We start from the raw sequence: 26,618 nt of genomic DNA, 5'->3' as shown, positions 1-26,618 counted from the left end.
TGGGAGGGAGGTGGGGTTTTTGCCAGCAGGAAGTATGGTATTGCTAATGAGTCTCACAGAAAACTCAGTACTCACCTCTGAGTGGGGAAATATAGAGGTGGTTATTGTTCTGTGAAAGAAAAACAGGCATGAAAGGAGCCTAAGCTGCTGCAGAGCACCAGCAGAAAGCCTATGTTGTTATCCTGTTACTCCCTCGATTGAGCCTTCCAAACTGCAGGGTAGGAGAAAGGTTTAGTTTCTCAAGGTTAGTAAAAAACCTTTAGCTTCTTACTGTTCCCCTTAACAATTGTAGAACAGTTATTCATAAGATGTGTAAAACATGTTGCTTGGCATTAAACAAGGCACAGTCAGATCAGTGGCTGGTTCAAAGTAACTAAAGCTGCACGTGGATTTACAACAGTACAATTCCAGAGATTTATATACGTTGCAGTGGGCTCTAAAACATGAGACTGATTGGTTTGAAGTACTTTTCGTGGTTTAAATCAGTCAGGTAAAGAACTTTCAGAGCTACAAAATATGCAGACTTAGAGATGTGCTTGCTTTCTGAAAGTTCACTAACTGATAGCATCTGGAATGATGTGCTTGGAGCACTTTCATTTGAAGCAGTGTCAAAGCTCTATGGGGGTTAGGTACCATAGCCTACGTTGACTTTTGACCTGGAACTATGTTTTATGGAGCCAGCAACTCTCACTCAAGGGATTCACTGAGAAGTCAAAACAGACATGCTGTAAAATGCTCAAAATTTATTAATCATAATTGCTTTTTTGTTTCATAAGGAACAAAAACAAAACAATATTAAAAAACAAAATAAAAGAAAATATACCATACCCAGACAACATGACTGAGACTAAGAAATGGGATAACATTAATTCTGAAAGAAATGACCCAATAAATCAGTTTTCAAAAAAAAAAAAAATTAAATAAATAGCAATGGTTCAACTTTTTAAAGCTTCCTAGGAAAGAATGTACAATTATTATTATTATTATACTTTCATTTAAAAAATTCCTTCATATGCCTCTGTTGGCAAATATATATATATATATATATTTCTTCTGTAAACAGTTAACCACATAACAAAACAAAATAAAAAAATCCATATTTTCATGCAGCTACTATGCTGATGGTGTTATGTAAACAAAAAGTAGTGTGCAGCAGCTTCTCATAATAGGATTTTTTCCTTTTCCTCACAGAAATATGTCCATCATAAGTTGTTCAAAATATTGAAGTTTCTAGTTTTGAAAAGATACGGCTTTCTGCGCCCAACATAAACGTATAGAAGAGAGGGGTACAGTTTTCCTTGGGTTTTGTTTGTTTTCTGGATTTGTCTTTAGATTTATCTTGGTGAACTGGAATGAAAGTGTTATTAAAAGTTCAGCACTTCTCAGAAGACAAAAGAACAGAAAATGTCAAGATGACCTTATGCTGTACCTCTCAAGGTGAAAAAGAAAAGACATAAAAAAACAATGGGAGATATATCTATAATGAAAACTGAAACTCTGTCAACGGACATAGTGGGTTTTTATGCAGAAAGTATCATCTGTTCATCCAGAATTTTAGCTGCTCTTGACACTTTTGTATTTTTTGAAGTTCATGGTTTTGGTGGTTTTTTGTTGTTTGTTTTTTTTTTTAAGTCTTATGCTCAACTCTTGCTTGAGGACTTCTTTCTAGTTCTAATTTTTGACATTTGGTTGTTCCTGAGAGGTCTTTATCTGCTGTGTCTCCTGTTGGGTAATGCACTCAGCACCCACACAGCTGCATTTCTCCACGTAGGTGTAGGAGTGATCAAGGGAGGTTCCGTCACTGCATGTCAGAGTCACCTTCCTTTTGCTGGTCTTGATTTCCTGACAACACGAGCATTTGTGCACCATTGTGTTTGTCGTCTGAGAATATCTGATTGAAAAAACAATGGTAGAGAGAGATTCAGAATTTATGTGAGAAATGTCACTGCCCCTCCCACCCATTACAGAATATAACCAGAAGTTGTGTGCTTGCATGTGGGAATATTGCTCAATATTACCATTCTTACAGTATTGTGGTGAAATATAGATAAATTCCTCCTCATTGTAAAACTTGATGACTCTTACTCTTCATTAATGCACAGAAAAAGTAAAGGAATTACTCCAGACCACATAGTGAGCCACTCCAGTGAGACAATAATGAGAAACATAGAACCTCACTTTTAAATGGGCAAAAATCAAAATTCATGTCTATTCACTGTGACACTGAACAGGCTGTTAAACGCTGTGAATCTTGAGGTAATCAAGCTGGTACTACATCATGTTAATTAGCACAATGGAAACAGTTGATGACTGGGCGGATGTTGGACACATCAGAAAAACACTTGTGATTTTGTTGACGTAACTGGTGTAAAGAGTAGATGACAAGAGGCCACAATTACCTTTTATGCCACTTACCGTGAGTAAGCATCACAGCTGCCTTCACAGTATGTTATCTCAACAGGTGCAGGAGATACACAGCCATTATAGTTGATGACAGTAGTCATATTGTGCTTCGTGCAAACTGAGGTGATCACAAAGCAAAGGAAAATAGGTTAAAATGTAGGTGTATATGAATAGATAGCTGTGTATGACAGTTTGTAACTAAAAACTAAGGTGGATGGAGCTGAAATAGTACATTAAGTCACAGTGCATTTTTCTTCTTTTTCTTATAGTTGCTAAGGGCCAAATGAAAACTCTTGCTATTTGTCTTATCAGTGGATGAAACTTTCCCTTTTTCTTATGCAACTTGGTGCAGGATGCAGAAATAAAGAGCAATACTGTGGCAACTGCTCAATGAACACCCATTGCCCAGAACTGGCTTCACTTTCTTCCTTAAAGAGAATGCATCTATGGAAGCTGGAGAATAGTTATAGTCCTGACCCTCTCACAAAAAACCTAACATTTAACAGGAGATGGGAATTTAAGGGGTTGGGAAAGTTCACCATCTGTTTCCCAGGGACCTAAAATGCATATTGGAAATGTTCTGTTCCTGTCATTTCCACCTGTTTCCTTTCTCACCCCAGTGAAGCAGTGAAACCAAACTTGTCAGTTCACCTCTTCTGTCTATGCACCATCATGCAAAATGGGCTAATATACCTAATAAGGCACATATAATCAATACTTTTAACAAAATTATCATTACTTACGTTTCGGTATTCTTTGGCACACTAAACAGCAGCCATCATCAGATAACCTGACATCATCCTTAAGTGGGAAGACAAAAAAGATAACTCAGGTTTCATATCTGCATACTAAAGCAGACTTTCCCTGCTTCTTAATTTTCTCTGGCACCGGAGACTGTGGCTTTTTTTGTATAGACATGGAATCTAATTTCAAGCAAGGCTAAATATTAAATGCACATAACTAATATTAATAAGAGTTATTCAAAAGTTGAAATGGAGGAAAACCCTCAGTTCATCAGTATAATTTTAGCAAGTAATTAAGTTTGTAGCACATGTAAGTCACAATATTGTGATCAAAGTCAGTACAGCTGAAGGATTAGATCAGGGTAACACAATGAATGAAATAGCTGACTTGCCAGAGGCTGATTTTTGCTTCTAGGTCACTTGACACTTTTAGGAATTCAAAATATTGTGTTGTATCCTTTTCTCTAACGTCTGATTCTCAGTGAGGATTGATATATTGCTCATTTTAATTTTGAGTTGCTTTTCTGAGATAAAATTTGATTGGGACCAGGTTCAGAGAAGATAAAAGGAGAGCTACTTCCTGCATGATGCTTCTGCTAGTTATTTTCCTTGGACACCATGATCCTTCTATCACTGGCATTAGGCACTGCAACCTTGCCAAATATGAGAACTGGTAGAATAATACTTACTGGATCACACTCATCAGGGTTAAAGGCAGGACAGCTTGCCTCTTTGACAACTTGAATGTACTGGTCAGCATGTTTTTCACATGTGTAAACTGTACAGTTATCACCAGGTGGGTTCCAGTATTCTCCTTCCTAAAAGTAGTCAAAATTAAAGCAAATTTAAGTATTCTCATATAAAAATGAAACAACCTCCCCCCCGAAGACTTATTGTTGCTGTATAGAGTAGTTTGATTATTCTAAAAAACATTGTTGAATTTCAACTGATGGTTATTTGCCATATTGTCATACTGTCATTAAGTGTTTCTCATTAACCAAGTAAAGAGGCTCTGTTTTTATCTGGATATAGATGTGCTTTTTGTGTGAATAGGGTAATGATGTGGACTCATTTGGAAAGAATAATTTGCATTTCAGTGGTTTTGTCATTAGAATTTATGGATGTGTCAAAATGCCTCCACAGATAAAATTATCCTTTGAGCAAAATGGGTGCTACAGCTTCAGAACTGGAGGCAAACAAAAGCTGATTGCTTTCACCTGTGTATTTTCCTATGTTGATTTCTGAAAGCCATTGTTCAGTATCTTATCACAGTTGCTTCCAGAAGTCTTAGAACTGGTGTTTGTGGCCTAAGGTGTTGTTTAAGCTGTGTGGAGACAGTCCCTTCCTGAGTAAGCATTTGTCTAATATGGGAAAGGGTTGAGGAAATAAATGTGACAAATACAAGGAGAAGAAAGAATGAAAAGACCAGCAAGATTCCCCAAAAGTGAACTAAACAAGGGGTAATTACATGGAGGACGTGTGTGATGTTGTCTCCCACAGTCACTACGCAAGCTGCTGCCTTGCACGTGCCGCAGCACTGCCCGGGTTCCACCGTGTATTTATAGCCCTGTTTTGAAAGAAATAGAAAGACAGTGGCATTGAGTCAGGTGGCTGACGTTAAGTGGTGGTGATTGGAGCTGAGTGGGGCAGGAATCCCTGCTGGCAGAGCAGCACTGACCAGCGGGCAGTAGGTGTCACAGATCACAGGCTCACAGCTGACCGTGGCCTGGGGAGGCCGTGAGGGAGAGGACGCCGAGCAGGTGCATTCTTCACAGGGGCCTGAGGGAATGACAGCTCCAGGCTAGGGAAAGTTGGGAAAAAAACATTATTAGTCACTGAAAGCAAGTGGCTCTGTGTGTGCAGGTCACAGACAATATAAAGATGAGCTGTGTATAGGCTAAGCTATCCGTAAATACAGTTTCGGTGGTTTTATTTAAGCTGAGTTTCTGGACTGGTAATAATGATCCAGGAATCAAATTCTGCTAATGTAGAAAGAGGAGCAGAAAAAGCTTTTGTTTATACAGAGTGTGTTGATTACAGAGTGTGTGCTAACCCCAGGTCAATAATGAATAATGTTTTATCTCAGGCTTTCCTACAAAATATGGACCATGGTAGGTATCTCAAAAACATTGCACTGTGAACTTTGTGAGGGTGTATTTTTATAGTGAGTTACACTGTGTACTTACTGCATAGTAGGTTTCATTGACTACACAGCCCTGTCCTGTAAAGAAGGAAGAAAGAGGTGTAAGTTTTAAGAGGCAGAAGTGCATGAAAAATCTTCTGTCTTGTAGCTTTGTAGGCCTGTGGTGGTGGCCTTAAAACACTCATTCACAACAAGGCCCAATATGGTAATGCAGATAATTTGCATCTCTCTGATAAGGTTTTGGTATTCATAAACTTAGAAAAATACAGCAGTAAATAGCACATGAAGAGGGTGCACAGTACTTACTGCATTCGAAGGTAGGACAGCAGTTTCCAGGCTGCATTATTGTGATTATTTCCTGTCCCTCTAAGCACTGGGGTGGGACATCAGGGCAGAGGCTTGTGTTGCAGACTGTTTCATGTAAGAGAATATGGAAAATAATGAGCTCAGAATTTTTAAATTAAAGCAATTTTGTTTTACATGAACTTCTGAAATTTTCCCATGGGGTAAATATGGTATTGTTTACACGAGATAGTTGAAAGACTAATTCAGTCTATATGCCAGGTGTTTTCAGCATGAATGGGCTTTCCCATAACCTTTGTAAAACAAAACACTGAGAAGAACAGACTGGCAATTGCTGGAAAGAGTTCATTCTAAAGAGAAATTTGTACCAGTGGGGAATCTGATGACTCTCGGTGGTTCTAGCACTTTCTTGAGCAACTTTTAAATATTCAGGACTATTTTTTGTAAAGTTAAGATAGTTTTCTTAATATTGGTCTTTGAAATAGAAAATATTTTAATCGTTTTTAATATTGTTTGAGATAATGGCAGTATTAAAGGCTTTCAGTGTTAAATTATAGAAGATCTTCAGTTACTTTTCTGTGTCTAACTATATAAAACCTTTTAATCTTTAAATTTGTTATCTTCAGGCATTTAGTATATGCTCTGCAAGAAGGCTCTAAAAAGTGGGATGAGGGAGAATAGCATTATGACATCAATGCAAAGTATTAAAAAATGAGAAATGATTGCTGTAGTTTCCTAAAATGAATATAGAATATTCCCCATGATAAAGAACTAAGAGAGTACTTACAGCACTCAGTCCTTGTACAGCATGGATCTTCTGGTATCTGTATCTGAACAGGCATGTAACCTGGTTCTTCACAAAATACTTGCTGTTCCAGAGAGCATTCATGTTTTTTACACTTCACCTTAAGAGTATTTTTGTCACAAACACATTCCTGGCAATCTTTTGTCCATTTTTCTCCTGGCTAAATAAAAAAGACAAACACAGACAAAGGAAAGATTAAAATTAAGTATAAATCAAACCAAAATTATTTTATTTGCTTCTAGTTGACATATTCATGGATATAATGATAGCTGATTATATAATCTTTTTCATCTTTTTCGATTTTATAAAAGACAAACTGCTTATTAGGAGAAGATTTTGGACATGTTCTGAAAGGTTTTGGAAAGGTTCTGAGTTCACAAAACTGTTACTTTTAATTTGTTAGTAGTGTTAGTATGAGGGTTACAGGAGTTCTAAAGGAGAAGTGATTGAGCCTTGCATGGATTTTTGAATAAGAAATGGTTATATGACATACTCATGTTCACATTATGTTGCAGATTTTTATGCAGCTGAGGAACTAATAATGCAGACTATGAACCTGATAAGCAACAGGTAAACTTTGTTATCCATGTCTTGCTTCATTTCTAGTAACTTTAGTGAGCCAAATTTGTGGAAATAAAATAAGCATGTATGTCTAAATTCCACTACTGCCATCTATCTCTTTCTCTCTTTTTAAATTTTTTTTTCTGTATGTGAGGTTATTGAAAGAATATTTCATCACTTTCTGTTAAATTTCTTAGGGGTGCTCTAGCACTCAGTATTTTTAAGACTAAAAGTGAACAAGCATTTGTGACAAAGCTTTGGTTTAGTGGAACACTAAATATCCTGTTTCACATTTAGCCACACTGATTGTGATACTCACCCATCTGGACATTCCGTTTGGTTCCCTGCAAACTGGAAAAACAAACAAACAAAAAACCAAATGAATGGGTATTTACACCACTGCAAACTGACATAGAGTAGTACATATGTGCAGTTTCAAGTAAAAAACTGTAAAGATAAAGCTAACAAGAAAATGAATATGCGGACTAGTTTTTCTGAACTGTAGAGTTCTGCTATCTTGGTGGGTCTCAAATAAGGAATGATGATGGGGAAAAAAGGTAATATTGATTATTATTCAATTTTTAGATGGGGACTCTTAAAGAGGCTGATTTGCAATGATCTGACCTTGTAGAAGATGACAATTGAACTCAGGCCTCCTGAATAACAGTCCCGATCTCTATTTATTCCCCAAACTAGCTACAGATTACTTACGACATTCAGAGACACAAATGTTGCTCTCTGCACGCAGAAGTGTCATTCCTTCTGGACAGAAACAGCCTTCTGTTACTCCATAGCCAGGGTGCTCATAGCTGGAAAGGGAAGAATACATGTCCTTGAGTACAACACTTTTGTGGTGCGACAAGAGACAGAGCAGCATATCATGTCAGATACAAGAGAGACAAAAAATTGACACTTTCTGAAGATCAACAGGAAGCGCACGTTCACAGACCTGATCGTTATTTATAAATCTTGAATAAATTAGCAAAATTTGCAACACATTTCATTATGAAATAACTCAAATTTCTGAGGCAAGTAGATAGATAGTAATAGGAAAAAAAAAAGAAAAATATAAGCAGGTGTTTCAGGGTGGGAGGTTTTGTTTTTTTGTTTTTCCATACCTTTGATCACATGCAACAGGATTAATGGGCCCACATGGCTTGTATTCCAAGCCTGATGGACAGCTGAATGCTGTATGGAAAAAGACAAAAAATATTAAAAATTGACAGTAGATGCATTTTTTTCAACAAAAATGACTACAGCTTTGCCTCCATCTGCAGTTTCTCTGAGAAAGTACCCCACTGGATTTTTGTAGACAGTAACCAATGTTAGGTATAAGACACGTTTAGTGAATAAAACACTAATTTCTACCATTTATCACATGCATTTTGAGTCCTGCAATACTTACAGCATGTATTGTTGGTCATTCCTCTCCAGTCAATGCAGACACCTCTAGCAGCACACTCTGTAGCATATATCTCCAAACTGGAACACTGCATGAATTCATCATCTATGCGACATCCATCAAAAACGCAGCCTTTGAAAAATGGTTCTGGTGGTATCACTGTATGACATTCTGCAAAAATCCTGCAGACAGTAAAGAAAGCAACCCCCTCTACGTTAATGAGCTATTATATAAAGTGTACACAACTTGTTAGCAGTTTGAAACCAGAAATTTAGTGTAAAAGGCAACTGTACCAGATTGACAAAAAAAGGGATGAAAAAAAAGTAGAGATAGAAAATTTGCACATAAAATAGCTCCAAACTTACTAGATACTACAGAAAGCAAGTATAAGAGGGCCTTTATAAGTAACTCATCTGAAAAAAGCTTTCCTCAGCCTACATCAGTGTAGGAAGTATTTCAGGAAACAAGCCTTTGTGCTTTTGGAACTCCATATTTAGGTAAAATGTAAAAAGAATGAAGGACATTTATCAGCTGTTTGCATCTGCTCTCTTCACCTGTTAGGTAACTGGGTTCTCTATGATTTGTACAGAAGACCCACTTCAGATTTAGAGTTCAGTCTTTGCTTAATAGTGTAGCTATGAGTTAATGAGCATACTCGAGAAGTATTGCAGCCAGGGAGTATTGATTTTAGTGTTTGCTGCATCCCTGATTTTCTGACTTTACCTCTCCTTGCTTAATTATCTTTGGCATGCAAGTCATTAAGGCAGAGCAGTTTCTTTTGCAAAGGCCTTTTAACCATATATATTCTGTCATTAAGCTGATATTTTCAGCTATTATCACATGCTAGGGCTGTAGCTGTTATTCTTTTTGTAAGATACTGAGACAGTTTTGTCAAGGAACAATGAATTTGTTTTCTTACTCGCTCAAGATAAGCTTGCAGAGTGGAGGTGTTTGACAATGCGGCTTTGGTGGAGGTGTGGTTATCACTGGTGGTACTGGTATTCCATGGCACGTCTGGTTGTCGTCAACAATCCAGTGATGAGCCATTTGGGGACAGGAGGAAATGATCTTACCACTTGGTAGGCGGCATTCATCTGCTTTATTATTTGTACATGTTCCTGGAAGAGACAAACTGGGTAAGTCTCATAAGCTACATCAGAGATGCACGTTACATTCCTGTGCTGATATGTTTAGATGTGACGTGCTCATGAAATGCATGTGTTGCCTTGCTTCATAGGGAATGCTTTCTCTAGTTACCTGAATTTTAGGTTATGGAAAAACAAACACATGTAAAAACCCAGCCCCAAAGAAAAAACTAAAGAAACAAGCATGTTGCTGAAATACTGAGCTTTTGACATCCTACAGAAGTTGAAGAGCATAACTGTACTCATTTCCATTTTCTGCTGTTTAAAAATGTCTGTCAATGGTAAGACTGCATAGCCAGAGTGGGTGAGCATAACCAAGGTAGGGATGGGGAAAGAGGTCTCCCTCCAATCTGTGCATCCTTCTTACCACATTGTCCTTCAGTGTTGTTGCCAAATTTGCTGAATGGGAGTTTCACAGAGAAAATCAGTCCACTAAAGGTGATGGTAGCACCAATTTCTTCTATTTCAACAATCATATTGATGCCAAGAGTAGAGAAAGAAATGCCTTCTTTTTTGAAGCCTGGTTCGACAATCTTTTTGTTGAAATACATCTGAATGCAAGGTTTAAAAAAACAAAACACCGCTTCAGAATAAGAACTGCTTCTGCCTGACTGTTTTAACTAATATATTTTCTAATCTTCATAATTATGCATAATTCCATATTGTTGTGCATCACATCCAATACCCATTGGTATCTCAGTGACAGCATATATTGTCATTGATATCTCAGTTTGTATTGCTATATTGCTAAAATGTGATAATAATCTAAGTGGCCTCTACCTACTGTGTTTGTGCTGATTATATGCTAATGCACAGTAGTCTATGCATATAAATTTAAGTATTTATATTGTATCCCTCATGATTATATGTATTGGAAACATTTTTCATATGGTAGTTTTTTTTTAGTTACAGAACATCCCTGCCATTATTATGTAATAGCTTTGCTAGATAATCACACTATCCCTATATTGCATAGTAATTGGCACTGGAAGAGTTGCCTGAATTCAAAATGAAGTCAGATGTTCTTAGTGCCAGTTTTATGTTGTGATCATATTTATTTGTTTTCAAGTTGTAGCCAGTATCTTGTATGAGCTAATGAAGGTAAACGTATTTGCCTAATAGTTTTTTGTCAGAAGTTAGTCTGCAACTCTGTTCTCACTGAATTGGTCTAAAGCATGACTTAAAATTGTTAGTTATTGTTTTCTTTCACAGGGAATCACTGGAACCAACATGCCTTTCTGACTGAAAATTTGGCATGGCTCTGTAAGGCGAGAGTGACTATTCAGACAAACTTTCCTCCTTTTCTGTAGATTCTCTAATCAACTAATAGATTCTCCAAGGTAAGAGTGGGACTGACTTTTCGTTTTCATTGGTTTGCCAACACTACTTTGGGTCATGAAGGTGAGGTGACAGTCTAAGTCACCCCTTTTCTTCAGCTATACCTTTCTTCACAGTAGGAAATTGAAGGGGGAATCACATCAGGGCTGTTTGATGCCTCAAGTTCCCTATGCAGAGAAAGCAGCCCCTAGTCATCCAGCAGATAAGGGATACATATCCATCTTCCCCCTGAGAGTAGAATCCTGGTTGCAACTTGCATTTGTGTTTCTTCAAAATGTGTTTATTTGCATAAGTGAATGGCACAATGTACCAGTTTTCATGAAATACGAATTTTGCTCCTAGCATTCAGTGCAATTTTTTTTTTTCTGCTAATGATACCCTCTGCCCTGATCACTCCATAATGTGATATTCTAACAGACTCTATCTCAGAACAGCATCACTAAAGCCTAAGGACCCTATTTCTTTTTTGCAAAAATAGGGGAAAAAAGTATTTTACCACATTGGTCATCACGCCATTAATGAGTTCACGAGTCAGCACCACTTCTGCAGATTTGTAGAAAATAATAATGGATTTAGGGCAGGAGAGTCCATCTTTTGCATCACAGTAATAATTGTTAATGTAAACACGGAAGTTGTCATATTTAGGGACAATCTGTTTCACCAGGACGTAAGTGCAGTTTTCCAGGAAGGTATAATAAGTTCCATCAAAAGTAATGTAATGAGGATCACCCCATCCACTACACACACCTGGTACAGAGAAAATATTTGGAAGATTAAGGTAAGAATTTATGTAGAAGAAAATATAAAAACTGAAGATACTGCAATTTATAGAGCAACCCTAACAAATTAAAATGCCCATATAATCTGGGTAAGGCTTGGCTTTTTTTTCCAAAAAATGTTATTCCTTAATCTACTGGTGCTTACATTGACACTCATATCGGTAACAGCAGCCATTTTCATCAGGTACCAGGATTGGTGGGTATTTGTTTGCACAGGTAATTTCCTTTACAGGTGGGCAGTACGTTGGTACTACGTCTATATCGTTGTCTCCATTACAGATGACTTCTGTACAGTTGGATAATTTGAATCTTTCTCCAGGCTGCAAAATGAAGAAAAAGTGGTTGTCACAAAACTCTGGAAACAAGTACAACAATTACTCCACCCTTTAGATTTATGTTATATCATTTCCAGTAATGGTAGTGTTGGAAAGGAAATCAGTATGTTAATTCTCCTCAATTTGAGGTATTAATGATTTTTAGTGGCGACAAGAGGTATTGAAAATTCTGACCATATTGTGGAGGATAGAAAATGCTTTCTTTTCTAAATCTGAAACAAAGACTAAAATGAAAATCTTCAATGATAGTAAAAAGCTGTCAATGTTCTACAGGTTTAATTTTTTTAATGCTAAAAGGAGGTGGGAACTTTAACTACACGTGTTTCTTCTGCATGAGGAGCTCTTCTGGGGCATGAGGGGATAAGTATTAGGCTACAGGAATGGATTTCCATGATACTATGTATAGCGTATTTCACTGTCAACAGAGGACATGACAATAAAAATAGTTTAAAGAAGTATAGATAAAAGGGCAGTAGAACAGAAACATACACAAGCCTTCAGTGTATCTTAAATACTTCCATTTAGTGGAAACATAAGATCCACAAGAAAATCACTTCTATTATGTAAGTGAGAAGATAGCTTACATAAGCAATTAATCAAAAATAGTTCCACTAAAAATAAAGTAAGAAGAAAAGAATATTATAACTTGCTTCATCAGTATAAAAGACTGCAATTCAAAAAAAGAAAAACTCAAATATTATGTTCTATAGAATGCCCATCATTAGCAAAATATTAAGACAATCACCATATGTGACGTTTAAAAACTACAAACTGTTCCAATCTGGTACCACCCAAACATTTATATTATTTAAATGGTACAAAAATAACACAGAAATTACGTACTTGTAATGGAGGGTAAATACTAGAAACACAACCATGAAAAATAGCACTTGCAGTAGTGGGAGGCAGAGGAACTGATGTTGTTATGGTGGACCACTCAGAGGAAGTAATAGATGGTGGAGTAGTGGCATTACAATGCACGGTGTGCCGTTCAATGCTACATGTTGGGGTACAGATGGCATAAAATCTACAACCCTCACTGTCCACTCTGTTGTAAATCAAATCACCTAGAGAAAAAGAAATGAGAAGAAAGAAAAAAAAACTTAAAAAAACTAAAAAGCAAAAAGGCAAAACAAAAAAAATTAAAGAAAATTGATAAAAACTTTAAAAAAGGGAAAAAAATGAGACAAATATAAAGACACGCCAAAATCAGATAGACTAACCCGGTGCAAAAATAGCATCACCAATCTTGCAGAAACAGGGTGTAGTAATAATGAGAGGTGGAGTTGTGGTAAAGAAAGGTTCACTTTTGGTGACAACCGGATATGTGTTGGTGGTGGGGCTGGTGGTGGTGCCTACGCAGTTGTAGTTGGGGGTGCAGCAGAGCACACGGATCTTGTAGTTGAGGCACATCTTGAATTTTCCCGTCTGGTCCTCGTTCTTGCACACCAGTCCAAAGTGGACGTCACACTGCACGACCTGTCCGACCTGTTGGATGGGGACGTCGGGGTAGTCTTCCGCCCGGCACTCGATCTCCTTGGGCTGCCGGCAGACTCGCTTGCCGGCGGCGCGGATGTGCTGGTAGGTTTCAAAGTCTCCCTGGTTGGGCCCCGAGGAGGGGAAGTCGACGTCGAACCATTCGCTCCACGTGCACACTTCAGGCTCACAGGGGCTGGTGGACGTGGTGGTGTGGCTCGGGACGGGCAAGGATGTGGAAGTCGTCGTGGGCGTGGGGCTGGTGGTGCTGAGGGTGGTGATGATTTCGGCAGAGGTGGAAGTCGTGGTGGTGGAGATGTAGGAGGTGGAGGTGGTGACTGGCGCGGAGGGTGGAACCGTTGTGGTGGGGGTGCTGGTGGTGGGGCTGGTGGTGGTGCCTACGCAGTTGTAGTTGGGGGTGCAGCAGAGCACACGGATCTTGTAGTTGAGGCACATCTTGAATTTTCCCGTCTGGTCCTCGTTCTTGCACACCAGTCCAAAGTGGACGTCGCACTGCACGACCTGTCCGACCTGTTGGATGGGGACGTCGGGGTAGTCCTCCGCCCGGCACTCGATCTCCTTGGGCTGCCGGCAGACTCGCTTGCCGGCGGCGCGGATGTGCTGGTAGGTTTCAAAGTCTCCCTGGTTGGGCCCCGAGGAGGGGAAGTCGACGTCGAACCATTCGCTCCACGTGCACACTTCAGGCTCACAGGGGCTGGTGGACGTGGTGGTGCGGTTCCTGACGGGCAAGGATGTGGAAGTCGGCGTGGGCGTGGGGCTGGTGGTGCTGAGGGTGGTGGTGATTTCGGCAGAGGTGGAAGTCGTGGTGGTGGAGATATAGGGGGTGGAGGTGGAGGTGGTGACTGGCACAGAGGGTGGGACCGTTGTGGTGGTGGGGCTGGTGGTGGGGCTGGTGGTGGTGCCTACGCAGTTGTAGTTGGGGGTGCAGCAGAGCACACGGATCTTGTAGTTGAGGCACATCTTGAATTTTCCCGTCTGGTCCTCGTTCTTGCACACCAGTCCAAAGTGGACGTCACACTGCACGACCTGTCCGACCTGTTGGATGGGGACGTCGGGGTAGTCCTCCGCCCGGCACTCGATCTCCTTGGGCTGCCGGCAGACTCGCTTGCCGGCGGCGCGGATGTGCTGGTAGGTTTCAAAGTCTCCCTGGTTGGGCCCCGAGGAGGGGAAGTCGACGTCGAACCATTCGCTCCACGTGCACACTTCAGGCTCACAGGGGCTGGTGGACGTGGTGGTGTGGCTCGGGATGGGCAAGGATGTGGAAGTCGTCGTGGGCGTGGGGCTGGTGGTGCTGAGGGTGGTGGTCATTTCGGCAGAGGTGGAAGTCGTGGTGGTGGAGATGTAGGGGGTGGAGGTGGAGGTGGTGACTGGCGCGGAGGGTGGAACCGTTGTGGTGGGGCTGGTGGTGGGGCTGGTGGTGGTGCCTACGCAGTTGTAGTTGGGGGTGCAGCAGAGCACACGGATCTTGTAGTTGAGGCACATCTTGAATTTTCCCGTCTGGTCCTCGTTCTTGCACACCAGTCCAAAGTGGACGTCGCACTGCACGACCTGTCCGACCTGTTGGATGGGGACGTCGGGGTAGTCCTCCGCCCGGCACTCGATCTCCTTGGGCTGCCGGCAGACTCGCTTGCCGGCGGCGCGGATGTGCTGGTAGGTTTCAAAGTCTCCCTGGTTGGGCCCCGAGGAGGGGAAGTCGACGTCGAACCATTCGCTCCACGTGCACACTTCAGGCTCACAGGGGCTGGTGGACGTGGTGGTGCGGTTCCTGACGGGCAAGGATGTGGAAGTCGGCGTGGGCGTGGGGCTGGTGGTGCTGAGGGTGGTGGTGATTTCGGCAGAGGTGGAAGTCGTGGTGGTGGAGATGTAGGGGGTGGAGGTGGAGGTGGTGACTGGCGCGGAGGGTGGGACCGTTGTGGTGGTGGGGCTGGTGGTGGGGCTGGTGGTGGTGCCTACGCAGTTGTAGTTGGGGGTGCAGCAGAGCACACGGATCTTGTAGTTGAGGCACATCTTGAATTTTCCCGTCTGGTCCTCGTTCTTGCACACCAGTCCAAAGTGGACGTCACACTGCACGACCTGTCCGACCTGTTGGATGGGGACGTCGGGGTAGTCCTCCGCCCGGCACTCGATCTCCTTGGGCTGCCGGCAGACTCGCTTGCCGGCGGCGCGGATGTGCTGGTAGGTTTCAAAGTCTCCCTGGTTGGGCCCCGAGGAGGGGAAGTCGACGTCGAACCATTCGCTCCACGTGCACACTTCAGGCTCACAGGGGCTGGTGGACGTGGTGGTGCGGTTCCTGACGGGCAAGGATGTGGAAGTCGGCGTGGGCGTGGGGCTGGTGGTGCTGAGGGTGGTGGTGATTTCGGCAGAGGTGGAAGTCGTGGTGGTGGAGATGTAGGGGGTGGAGGTGGAGGTGGTGACTGGCGCGGAGGGTGGAACCGTTGTGGTGGGGGTGCTGGTGGTGGGGCTGGTGGTGGGGCTGGTGGTGGTGCCTACGCAGTTGTAGTTGGGGGTGCAGCAGAGCACACGGATCTTGTAGTTGAGGCACATCTTGAATTTTCCCGTCTGGTCCTCGTTCTTGCACACCAGTCCAAAGTGGACGTCACACTGCACGACCTGTCCGACCTGTTGGATGGGGACGTCGGGGTAGTCCTCCGCCCGGCACTCGATCTCCTTGGGCTGCCGGCAGACTCGCTTGCCGGCGGCGCGGATGTGCTGGTAGGTTTCAAAGTCTCCCTGGTTGGGCCCCGAGGAGGGGAAGTCGACGTCGAACCATTCGCTCCACGTGCACACTTCAGGCTCACAGGGGCTGGTGGACGTGGTGGTGTGGCTCGGGATGGGCAAGGATGTGGAAGTCGTCGTGGGCGTGGGGCTGGTGGTGCTGAGGGTGGTGGTCATTTCGGCAGAGGTGGAAGTCGTGGTGGTGGAGATGTAGGGGGTGGAGGTGGTGACTGGCGCGGAGGGTGGAACCGTTGTGGTGGGGGTGCTGGTGGTGGGGCTGGTGGTGGTGCCTACGCAGTTGTAGTTGGGGGTGCAGCAGAGCACACGGATCTTGTAGTTGAGGCACATCTTGAATTTTCCCGTCTGGTCCTCGTTCTTGCACACCAGTCCAAAGTGGACGTCGCACTGCACGACCTGTCCGACCTGTTGGATGGGGACGTCGGGGTAGTCCTCCGCCCGGCACTCGATCTCCTTGGGCTGCCGGCAGACTCGCTTGCCGGCGGCGCGGATGTGCTGGTAGGTTTCAAAGTCTCCCTGGTTGGGCCCCGAGGAGGGGAAGTCGACGTCGAACCATTCGCTCCACGTGCACACTTCAGGCTCACAGGGGCTGGTGGACGTGGTGGTGTGGCTCGGGATGGGCAAGGATGTGGAAGTCGTCGTGGGCGTGGGGCTGGTGGTGCTGAGGGTGGTGGTCATTTCGGCAGAGGTGGAAGTCGTGGTGGTGGAGATGTAGGGGGTGGAGGTGGTGACTGGCGCGGAGGGTGGGACCGTTGTGGTGGGGGTACTGGTGGTGGGGCTGGGGGTGGTGCCTACGCAGTTGTAGTTGGGGGTGCAGCAGAGCACACGGATCTTGTAGTTGAGGCACATCTTGAATTTTCCCGTCTGGTCCTCGTTCTTGCACACCAGTCCAAAGTGGACGCGCACGACCTGTCCGACCTGTTGGATGACGTCGGGTAGTCCTCCGCCCGACCGACTCCTTGGGCTGCCGGAGACCGCTGCGGCGGCGCGGATGTGCTGGTAGGTTTCAAAGTCTCCCTGGTTGGGCCCCGAGGAGGGGAAGTCGACGTCGACCATTCGCTCCACGTGCACACTTCAGGCTCACAGGGCTGGTGGACGTGGTGGTGGGTCGAGGGCAAGGATGGAAGGCGTGGGCGTGGGGCTGGTGGTGCTGGGGTGGTGATTTCGGAGGTGGAGTCGTGGTGGTGGAGATGTAGGGGTGGGTGGAGGTGGTGACTGGCGCGGAGGGTGAACCGTTGTGGTGGGTGCTGGTGGTGGGGCTGGTGGTGCCTACGCAGTTGTAGTTGGGGGTGCAGCAGAGCACACGGATCTTGTAGTTGAGGCACATCTTGAATTTTCCCGTCTGGTCCTCGTTCTTGCACACCAGTCCAAAGTGGACGTCGCACTGCACGACCTGTCCGACCTGTTGGATGGGGACGTCGGGGTAGTCCTCCGCCCGGCACTCGATCTCCTTGGGCTGCCGGCAGACTCGCTTGCCGGCGGCGCGGATGTGCTGGTAGGTTTCAAAGTCTCCCTGGTTGGGCCCCGAGGAGGGGAAGTCGACGTCGAACCATTCGCTCCACGTGCACACTTCAGGCTCACAGGGGCTGGTGGACGTGGTGGTGTGGTTCCTGACGGGCAAGGATGTGGAAGTCGTCGTGGGCGTGGGGCTGGTGGTGCTGAGGGTGGTGGTGATTTCGGCAGAGGTGGAAGTCGTGGTGGTGGAGATGTAGGGGGTGGAGGTGGAGGTGGTGACTGGTGCGGAGGGTGGGACCGTTGTGGTGGGGGTGCTGGTGGTGGGGCTGGTGGTGGGGCTGGTGGTGGTGCCTACGCAGTTGTAGTTGGGGGTGCAGCAGAGCACACGGATCTTGTAGTTGAGGCACATCTTGAATTTTCCCGTCTGGTCCTCGTTCTTGCACACCAGTCCAAAGTGGACGTCGCACTGCACGACCTGTCCGACCTGTTGGATGGGGACGTCGGGGTAGTCCTCCGCCCGGCACTCGATCTCCTTGGGCTGCCGGCAGACTCGCTTGCCGGCGGCGCGGATGTGCTGGTAGGTTTCAAAGTCTCCCTGGTTGGGCCCCGAGGAGGGGAAGTCGACGTCGAACCATTCGCTCCACGTGCACACTTCAGGCTCACAGGGGCTGGTGGACGTGGTGGTGCGGTTCCTGACGGGCAAGGATGTGGAAGACGGCGTGGGCGTGGGGCTGGTGGTGCTGAGGGTGGTGGTGATTTCGGCAGAGGTGGAAGTCGTGGTGGTGGAGATGTAGGGGGTGGAGGTGGAGGTGGTGACTGGCGCGGAGGGTGGAACCGTTGTGGTGGGGGTGCTGGTGGTGGGGCTGGTGGTGGGGCTGGTGGTGGTGCCTACGCAGTTGTAGTTGGGGGTGCAGCAGAGCACACGGATCTTGTAGTTGAGGCACATCTTGAATTTTCCCGTCTGGTCCTCGTTCTTGCACACCAGTCCAAAGTGGACGTCACACTGCACGACCTGTCCGACCTGTTGGATGGGGACGTCGGGGTAGTCCTCCGCCCGGCACTCGATCTCCTTGGGCTGCCGGCAGACTCGCTTGCCGGCGGCGCGGATGTGCTGGTAGGTTTCAAAGTCTCCCTGGTTGGGCCCCGAGGAGGGGAAGTCGACGTCGAACCATTCGCTCCACGTGCACACTTCAGGCTCACAGGGGCTGGTGGACGTGGTGGTGTGGCTCGGGATGGGCAAGGATGTGGAAGTTGTCGTGGGCGTGGGGCTGGTGGTGCTGATGGTGGTGGTGATTTCGGTGGAGGTGGAAGTCGTGGTGGTGGAGATGTAGGGGGTGGAGGTGGAGGTGGTGACTGGCGCGGAGGGTGGAACCGTTGTGGTGGGGGTGCTGGTGGTGGGGCTGGTGGTGGTGCCTACGCAGTTGTAGTTGGGGGTGCAGCAGAGCACACGGATCTTGTAGTTGAGGCACATCTTGAATTTTCCCGTCTGGTCCTCGTTCTTGCACACCAGTCCAAAGTGGACGTCGCACTGCACGACCTGTCCGACCTGTTGGATGGGGACGTCGGGGTAGTCCTCCGCCCGGCACTCGATCTCCTTGGGCTGCCGGCAGACTCGCTTGCCGGCGGCGCGGATGTGCTGGTAGGTTTCAAAGTCTCCCTGGTTGGGCCCCGAGGAGGGGAAGTCAACGTCGAACCATTCGCTCCACGTGCACACTTCAGGCTCACAGGGGCTGGTGGACGTGGTGGTGGGGTATGTTGTAGTTGTCTTCGGTGTAGTTGATAATACTGGCATAGGGGTAGGTTTTGTAGTTATTCTTGTATGAATGTACTCTGTTTTTGGTTGAACCGTTGATGTAGTTGTTGTCTTGTGTTTTGTTTGTAAATGTGGTGTCGTTGTTATTTCTTTGGAGGATGTACTTGAAAGAATTGTAATTGGTTGTGGTGTTGTTTCACATGGTACTGGTACATTTATGCAGCATTTAAACCTTAATTCATAATTATAGCAGATGGGTGGCAGTTGATCTTTATTGTAGCATTTCAACCCTTCTTCTGTATTGCATGTTATGTTTTGCTCCAGTAGAGGATATGGTGTATTTGGGAATCTCACTGCTCTACATTCCACAGCTTTTCTATTATTGCAGACTTTGTATCCTTTTTTTTTAATGTTTTGAATGGTATCAAAATCTCCGTCATTGTAACCTGAGCCTGGATAACTGACATCATACCATCTTGACCAGTAACATTCTTCTTTAAAACACAGAGGAGCTGTTGAAGGGGGTGTGGTGACAGGTGTTGTTGTTGTTTCTTCAGTAGTTGAATATGTGAATGTTGTACTTTCATAAGTTGTAGAATATGTTGTTTCACTAGATGTCGTTTCTGTTGGAGTTGTGACTGGGGTTGATGTGCTGAAAGGTGTTGTCGAAGAGCATGGCACATAAACACAGCAGAGAATTCTGATTTCATAATTGTTGCACATTGTTGAAATTTGATCCTTATTGTAACATATAAGCCCTTGTGTTTTACTGCATTCCACTTTTTGGCCCAGGTCTTTCAGTGGTATATCAGGGAACTTTTCTGCTCTGCATTCAACAGCTCGTGGGGCTTTACAGACTTCATAACCTTTTGCTCGTAAATCATCAAAGGTTTCAAAATCTCCCCCATCATAGCCAGGGGTTTGTAGACTCCCATCATACCATTTTGACCACTCACAGACTTCATGAACACATACTGATGTAGTTGGTGACACTGCAAAAGGGAAGAGACCATGAAATTAAGAATAAATTCCTGTAGATACTATCTGGTTTTCTTATTTTAAATAGGCTGACAATTTTCTTAATGCCATTTTTATTGCATTATGCTCCTGCAGTACATCAGTTGATTATAATTTAATGTGTTATAGGACAGAAAATCCGTCACCCAAATTCTTACACTTACAGATAATAAATTTGATACTTGTTTTTTTTCATTAATTATGGAGTTAAGTAAAAAAATGCTGTCAAAGCAGTGTGCAGTAATTTCTCTTTTTGTGATTAAGAAGTGGTTTTATTTTCCATGTTTTGCATCTTTTGCATTAGTTTGGTTACCAAATACTTACTGAAACCAAATTCTAATAATATATTATACATGCTGTCATTTATTTTGAGGGTGTATTAAGTTGTTTATGTTGCGAGTGTGGGTTTGTAGCTATATTTTACTCGCTAATCAAGAGCACACTTTTATGGGCTACAAAGGATGTACCTGTTGAAGTAGTGGTAGGTGGCGTAGAGCTGAAATGAAATGTCGTTGCTGTTGTGGGTGATGTTGAGGGCAGACAGTCATGGAAAAACCTTTGTATGGTTCCATTGGGACCACAGGTTGCAACAATACACCATCCTGTGCCATCTGTAGTGTTGTAGACCACATCTTTGTAGTTGTATTTCTGCCCCTCATAAATGCAGACACATTCTGTAGATCAAAGCAGGATGTTATTCACTGCTATCTGAAACACAGAGTGCCTTAAATATGTGTTACTCACATAAAAACTACTTAGTCAACATACCATGTTCATCATATCTGCATTTTTTGCCATGAATTGTGCATTCGCTGAAAAAGAGAAAAAATGAGATTATGAATGTGAACATATTGGTTCGTGACATCACTTTTTTGTTTCGATTTTTCTTCTCTCAGTCCTTTGCTATTCATTGTGTATTTAAATGTAAAATGCCCTTATCTTCTCTGAGTTAGATATTCAGTTCTGCTATATAAATTCAGGCTAGATATCTTTACATTATTCTCTGTCAAGAAAGGTAGCTCTTCTATGAGCCAGGTAAGAAACGTGCATGTAGATGAGTTGGCTGCTAACTTCTAAAGAATTTCACACAATGAGTTTAGATATATTTTATTAAAAATTCTCAGGTTATTCCCTAACTAATATTATTTTAACTTGTTTTCACTTAATTTAATAATGATAAAACTTCAAAGTACTTTAATAAATACACAAAATAAGTAGTAAATTAATCTCTCAATGATAAAATGCTTCACAATATTATCACTTAATTTCCTTGGAAGGAAAGAAAATTAAACATTGTTCATCAGCCTCTGACTCGCCTAGTTCCTGTTGGTAAACAACAAATTTCATGTGTGATTAATTATGTTCCACAACTTTAAACTTTATTTTTAAAATTGTTTTCTAATCCTACCATGATTGACAATTCTGCTTTGAAGGCATCTCCATTCCTGGTTTGTAATTTTTTCCATCTTCGTAACAACCACAATTAGAAACACAAGTCATGGTTTCTTCATCAAAATAGGGCTTATTCTTTGGACAGTGGGGATAGCAGCCTGCAACAGAAAGAGAGTCAAGCTGAAACTAGGCCCTTCATAAGTTACTCTACACTCATATCTGCTTTTCCCAAAATGTCCCATATGGTAAGTGGAATTTCAGACCCTCTTACTGCTATTCCTCTGACTGCACATTATATTTTGGAGCATTTTGTCCTTCACTCCAAACAAGTACATAATCCGTTAGGGCATACAACACTAATTAAATCTCTTCTTATAGTTTCTAGTACAAACATGTCATACTCTGAGTAATACAAATTTTGTTCATCATTCTGATTTTAACCTTTCAAGTAAAATGAGATACGGATAATTATGTTTACCTTCCAAACCTCTCATCTCATGAAGGCATTTCCCACTTGGATTGTTGCAGGTCTTCATACAAGGTGATCCACATGGCTGGTAGTGCCACTCACATTCCCCTTGTGGATTGTAGTAGTCACAGAACAGAGCTAGAAGAAGAAATGTCAGAAAAATATCTTTGATGTTTTAGCTCTACACCGTTTGAGTTTTGCTAGATAAAAATCCAAGGGGATCAGCATAATCACATAGGTGATGAACAATATATTGTCTTGTTGCTAACACAATACAATTGTTACATTTCTAAAACCATTTGACACCAATAGGTACATACATCATAGAACAGAGTTACACTTTAAACGTGAAAAATCAGTTGATTGAATCACTGATCTTAGCTAGTATGCACAAAGATTTATTTACATGGAACCTGCTCTAGACAGGTGGCAGTGTAATAAAATATCATGTTTCACTACTTGTATATCATGTTTGTCAAGTTAATTAGACACTAATCACACCACTTGGAAAGTTATTACCTGTAGTTTCATTTTACTAAGATAGATTGTCTTCCAGTGATTTACCCAACTGCTTTGTGGGGGTTTAATCGGTGCTTTTTTTGTTTTGGGTTTTGTTTGTTTGTTTTTTAAGCATACAGCTGTGCTTCAAAAATACAGTTTTATCCTTCCTTTCTTATTCTACTTGGTTTCCATTTTTCCCCTTCTGTTTTCTCTCCCTCTGGACCCCTTAAAAAAGTAGTAGGTTGAAACTCACGACAAATGGATGGGGTTCTCCATGATATGCAGATGTCCAGCTCATTACATGCTTGAGCATAGGCAGCTACTGCTGTGCAGAAACATTCACAGTCTCCTCCAGTGTCACAGGCACAAGCATCATCCACACATGCTTGGTAATATTCATTTGGTTCAACCTGATGGAGAAAACATTTAAGTTTTCATGCCCTTGTCCTCTTTGCACTGTCCTACAATAGCTGAATAAGATATGTGGAACTCACTGCTCTGTATTTGAGACAGGTAAGCAAGGAAGAAACCATGAGATTGCTTTGAAAAATCAAGAGGAAAATGTAGAATAAAGCTATAGGTATTAAACTGTAATACTAAGAACTGTTTGATCTTGAAGATACAGTTGCAAAATCCTGGTAATTACTACAAGCTAGCACACAGTCATACATATTAGGTGGCTGATATTTATAATAGCAGAAAACAATGCCATTAGAAAATAAACATATCTTGAGATTTATCTACTGTTTTTCCTTCTATTAAAAACAAAAAAACCAAACAAGCCAACCAATCAAAAATATCAATTTCTTTAGTTTACTTGTTCAAGACAAAAGCCGAGAAAATGATAGTGAAAACATTTCTATGCAGTCTCCTGGAACTTTGTCTGATTTCACTTTGTCAAGCATGACAAAGTGTATTTTAGAGTATTTTTTAATCTATCTCACATAAAAATGGATGTAATTGTTTCGCCAAGAATTTAAGACTAAATTTTTTGTCATACCTGTGAATGACACTTTGCGAACACTTCACTGGTAATGATGCTGCATTGTTTCTGTGCCCAGGCTTTCCTGTATGGGTTTGCACTGCATGGATCCTGTGTACGATTGGCATTTGGGCAACTAGAAGACACTTTCCAGCTATTGGCAAACTCCAGCACATTTCCTACCACAGACTGACTGCGAGTAGTGAAGTCATTATTTCCATTGCCATCATAGTTTCCACAAAGTCCACAGATCTGTCCCTATGTCAAGATAAACAAACAAGATCAGTAAGGTACTATTTCTTAGTATCTGTGAGTAACAGACCTCAGGATGAATCTTATGCAACCATGTTATTTAAGATTATTTATGCCTCTTCAGTAACCCTGTTGGACATTTATATAAAATGCTTTTCATAAAGAGATGTATCTAACTTCTTGTTAGGAAGAAGGACTATAAGGATAGGAAGCAGAGTAGACTCATGGGTTTTATTCTTAGTACGAAGGTACTTAGTTTTAGCTGATCCTGACTATATCTCTTCAGTGAGGGTTTTTCATGAAGACAGCTAGTGAAAGTTGCTGTTATGCCATTGCTGAATAATGTGACTTAAATGGTATACTACGCATTTTCCTTAAGTCAACACAAGGAAAATATGTGATTTCTGCTCTTTCGATTACAGTCTTCTGGTTTACAGCCTAAATTTCCACCCTCTTTTTTTGAGAGATAATATGAAAATGTTTCAGAATTATTTTCACTCATGTTTTCACTTTTAAAGTATACCTGAAAGCTGGGACTAAGTTTGATGAATATACTGGTTTTCTTGTCCCACATGAGTATCAGACCAACAGTAGTGTCAACCACCATGTAGATGCCCATGGAACGGATTTGGAATGGCATTTTTCCTCCAGGTGTCCTCTGGATGACATCAGAGTTTCCTTCACTGAGTACCAGTTCATAGTTCTAAGACAGGAGAAGAAAAAGTTAGAGGCCAATTTCAAAAATCACCTATTTTGTATAGTTTTACATATGGACAGTAACTTCTTGAAATGATAATATTATAACCAAAAGGATCCTATTTAACAACCTCCTATTAAGTAATTACTCTGTATATTTCTCTCCTTTGCTTTCTAGAGGAGAGAACAGAATCATTAACAGCGAACAAAGAAGTCTAGTGACATTAGCCTTATCTTGGAGGCCATTTCTGCTGTGCAGTCTATCTGGGACAGCTTGCTCCATCCTTCTGGCACAACTTAAAGAAAATACTTACCCCCAGGAAGACTTTAATAGACTTAGAGCAGGTAGTTCCTGTAGTGCCGCATGGAATGTTCTCAGTGATGACTCTGAAGGTTCCCTGATTCATAGCTTGTTGGCCACAGTAGTTCTGAAACAGGGGAATGTTAACACTGTTAACTATGTTACATATTCATAAGTAAAATGCGAGATACTTAGAGAAACAATCTGGGCAGGACTCTGTTACCTGGACCAGAACATATTCGCAGTCTCCTTCAAAATCAAAGCGTTTGCCATCAAAGGTGGTGTAGTGGCCATCTCCATAAACAGAACACGTTTCCAGGCAGGGTTCCTCAGTGCATTGCCATTTTCTGTTTCTACATGTGCTACACAAGACAAAAAGAACTCCAAATGTAAAAACTAGACATACACACAATATAAATATAGGTATATATTTTAAAATGTGTTAAGACTCTAATGAAAAAATAAGGTTTGCTTATTGTCAAAAATGCAACATAGCTCAAGAACTATTGGGATTTAGCCAAATACTATGTTACTTAATGATGTAATGAATCATTTGGTTTAGAAAACACCAATTCTTTCACATTTACAAATCCTGTATTGAAATGTATGGGATGTATTGAAATTTAAGGATTTCCTGGGAAGGAAAAAGATTTGACTTGAATGGTCAACATCAAAACCATGGGGTTTTTTCCTGACCACTTGCAATTTCTGGGCTGTACTATTGAGAAAAATAGTACCCAAAAAGCAAGCTCTGTCTAAGTGGATCATTTTATGTAGAATTCCTTCCTAGAAATCTTGATACTGCTAGAGTGAAATGATGTTATTTGCCTGGAGCTTAAACTGTTCCATTTTAGATACTCCAAAATATTATTTATCAATATGCTCTCACCAGTTATTACAGCCAACTCTGATTGATTCTCCTGGACTGTAGGAATTGCCATTGTGAATACATGGACAGTCTTCTGGAGCTATACAGCCACCTCTGCCATCCAGCACTTGATTATGAGGACATACGCAGCCAGAGACACAGTGAGTTTTGTACTGTAAGGACCATAAAGAAAATGCATCTTGAAACATTTCCCTGCTGGAAGAGTCCAGCTGCAGCTGGTAATTGTAAAAGATCTTGATTAATATGCATTCAACTAGGTATACAGAGTCTGTACTTACACATTCCATATCTAGAGTCTGACAGCTCTTCTGGCATCCTGCTCCTACCACATTTGCAGTGGCATTGCCACAGTCAACATAAACCATGGGAGGCACACAGACTGAAAGAGAGAAGAGACATGAGAAATGTGAGATCAACCATGCATTTGTATCTTTGTGTTTCCAAGAAAAAAATTGAAATACTCCTTTGTGAGTTATGTGTACCTTAATGTGATGCATGTAGCAAGAAAGAGAAAGCAAATATTGTTTCCATCTCATATCCACCTGGTTTTTGTGCCTATGCTTGGACTACTCAATGAAACTAATTTTTAGTTAGCTTCATTAAATAGTTTCTTTCAGAAAACCAGAACAAAACAAGATAAAGATCCTGGTTTACTTGTTTGAGTGTTTTTTGTTTGATTTTTTTTGTTGGTTTTGGTTTGGGGTTTTTTTTCCTTCTGCATTTT

The 26,618-nt window shown here is 42.6% G+C and overlaps 1 protein-coding gene across 1 annotated transcript in view; it reads right to left on the bottom strand.

The window, feature by feature from the left end:
- Positions 1–723: 723 nt before the first annotated feature.
- The window catches only part of LOC146436526 (mucin-5AC-like), a 42,392-nt gene continuing 16,497 nt past the window's right edge, over positions 724–26,618 (bottom strand). The window contains exons 20-50 of the mRNA XM_085063804.1: positions 26,173–26,273; positions 25,895–26,046; positions 25,229–25,367; positions 25,019–25,132; positions 24,532–24,711; positions 23,775–24,014; positions 23,028–23,184; positions 22,283–22,411; positions 21,821–21,962; positions 21,181–21,224; positions 20,880–21,086; positions 17,272–20,387; positions 13,181–17,204; positions 12,801–13,024; positions 11,768–11,942; positions 11,340–11,590; positions 9,873–10,056; positions 9,280–9,478; positions 8,364–8,542; positions 8,077–8,146; positions 7,670–7,767; positions 7,278–7,309; positions 6,380–6,557; positions 5,596–5,700; positions 5,333–5,367; positions 4,825–4,947; positions 4,615–4,713; positions 3,836–3,964; positions 3,147–3,204; positions 2,416–2,521; positions 724–1,891 (exon numbers count right to left, since the gene is read on the bottom strand). Of these exons, the coding sequence (XP_084919930.1) occupies positions 1,672–1,891; positions 2,416–2,521; positions 3,147–3,204; positions 3,836–3,964; positions 4,615–4,713; positions 4,825–4,947; positions 5,333–5,367; positions 5,596–5,700; positions 6,380–6,557; positions 7,278–7,309; positions 7,670–7,767; positions 8,077–8,146; positions 8,364–8,542; positions 9,280–9,478; positions 9,873–10,056; positions 11,340–11,590; positions 11,768–11,942; positions 12,801–13,024; positions 13,181–17,204; positions 17,272–20,387; positions 20,880–21,086; positions 21,181–21,224; positions 21,821–21,962; positions 22,283–22,411; positions 23,028–23,184; positions 23,775–24,014; positions 24,532–24,711; positions 25,019–25,132; positions 25,229–25,367; positions 25,895–26,046; positions 26,173–26,273 (11,210 nt within the window). The 3' untranslated portion in view covers positions 724–1,671. The remainder of the gene's footprint in view (positions 1,892–2,415; positions 2,522–3,146; positions 3,205–3,835; positions 3,965–4,614; positions 4,714–4,824; positions 4,948–5,332; positions 5,368–5,595; positions 5,701–6,379; positions 6,558–7,277; positions 7,310–7,669; positions 7,768–8,076; positions 8,147–8,363; positions 8,543–9,279; positions 9,479–9,872; positions 10,057–11,339; positions 11,591–11,767; positions 11,943–12,800; positions 13,025–13,180; positions 17,205–17,271; positions 20,388–20,879; positions 21,087–21,180; positions 21,225–21,820; positions 21,963–22,282; positions 22,412–23,027; positions 23,185–23,774; positions 24,015–24,531; positions 24,712–25,018; positions 25,133–25,228; positions 25,368–25,894; positions 26,047–26,172; positions 26,274–26,618) is intronic.

This window comes from Lichenostomus cassidix, chromosome 5 (assembly GCF_008360975.1).
Source record: "Lichenostomus cassidix isolate B80296 chromosome 5, HeHo_3.0, whole genome shotgun sequence".
In the NCBI taxonomy this organism is placed as follows: domain Eukaryota; kingdom Metazoa; phylum Chordata; class Aves; order Passeriformes; family Meliphagidae; genus Lichenostomus; species Lichenostomus cassidix.
Note: the sequence above shows the minus strand (reverse complement) of the source record. Positions and strands in the feature narration are given on the sequence as shown.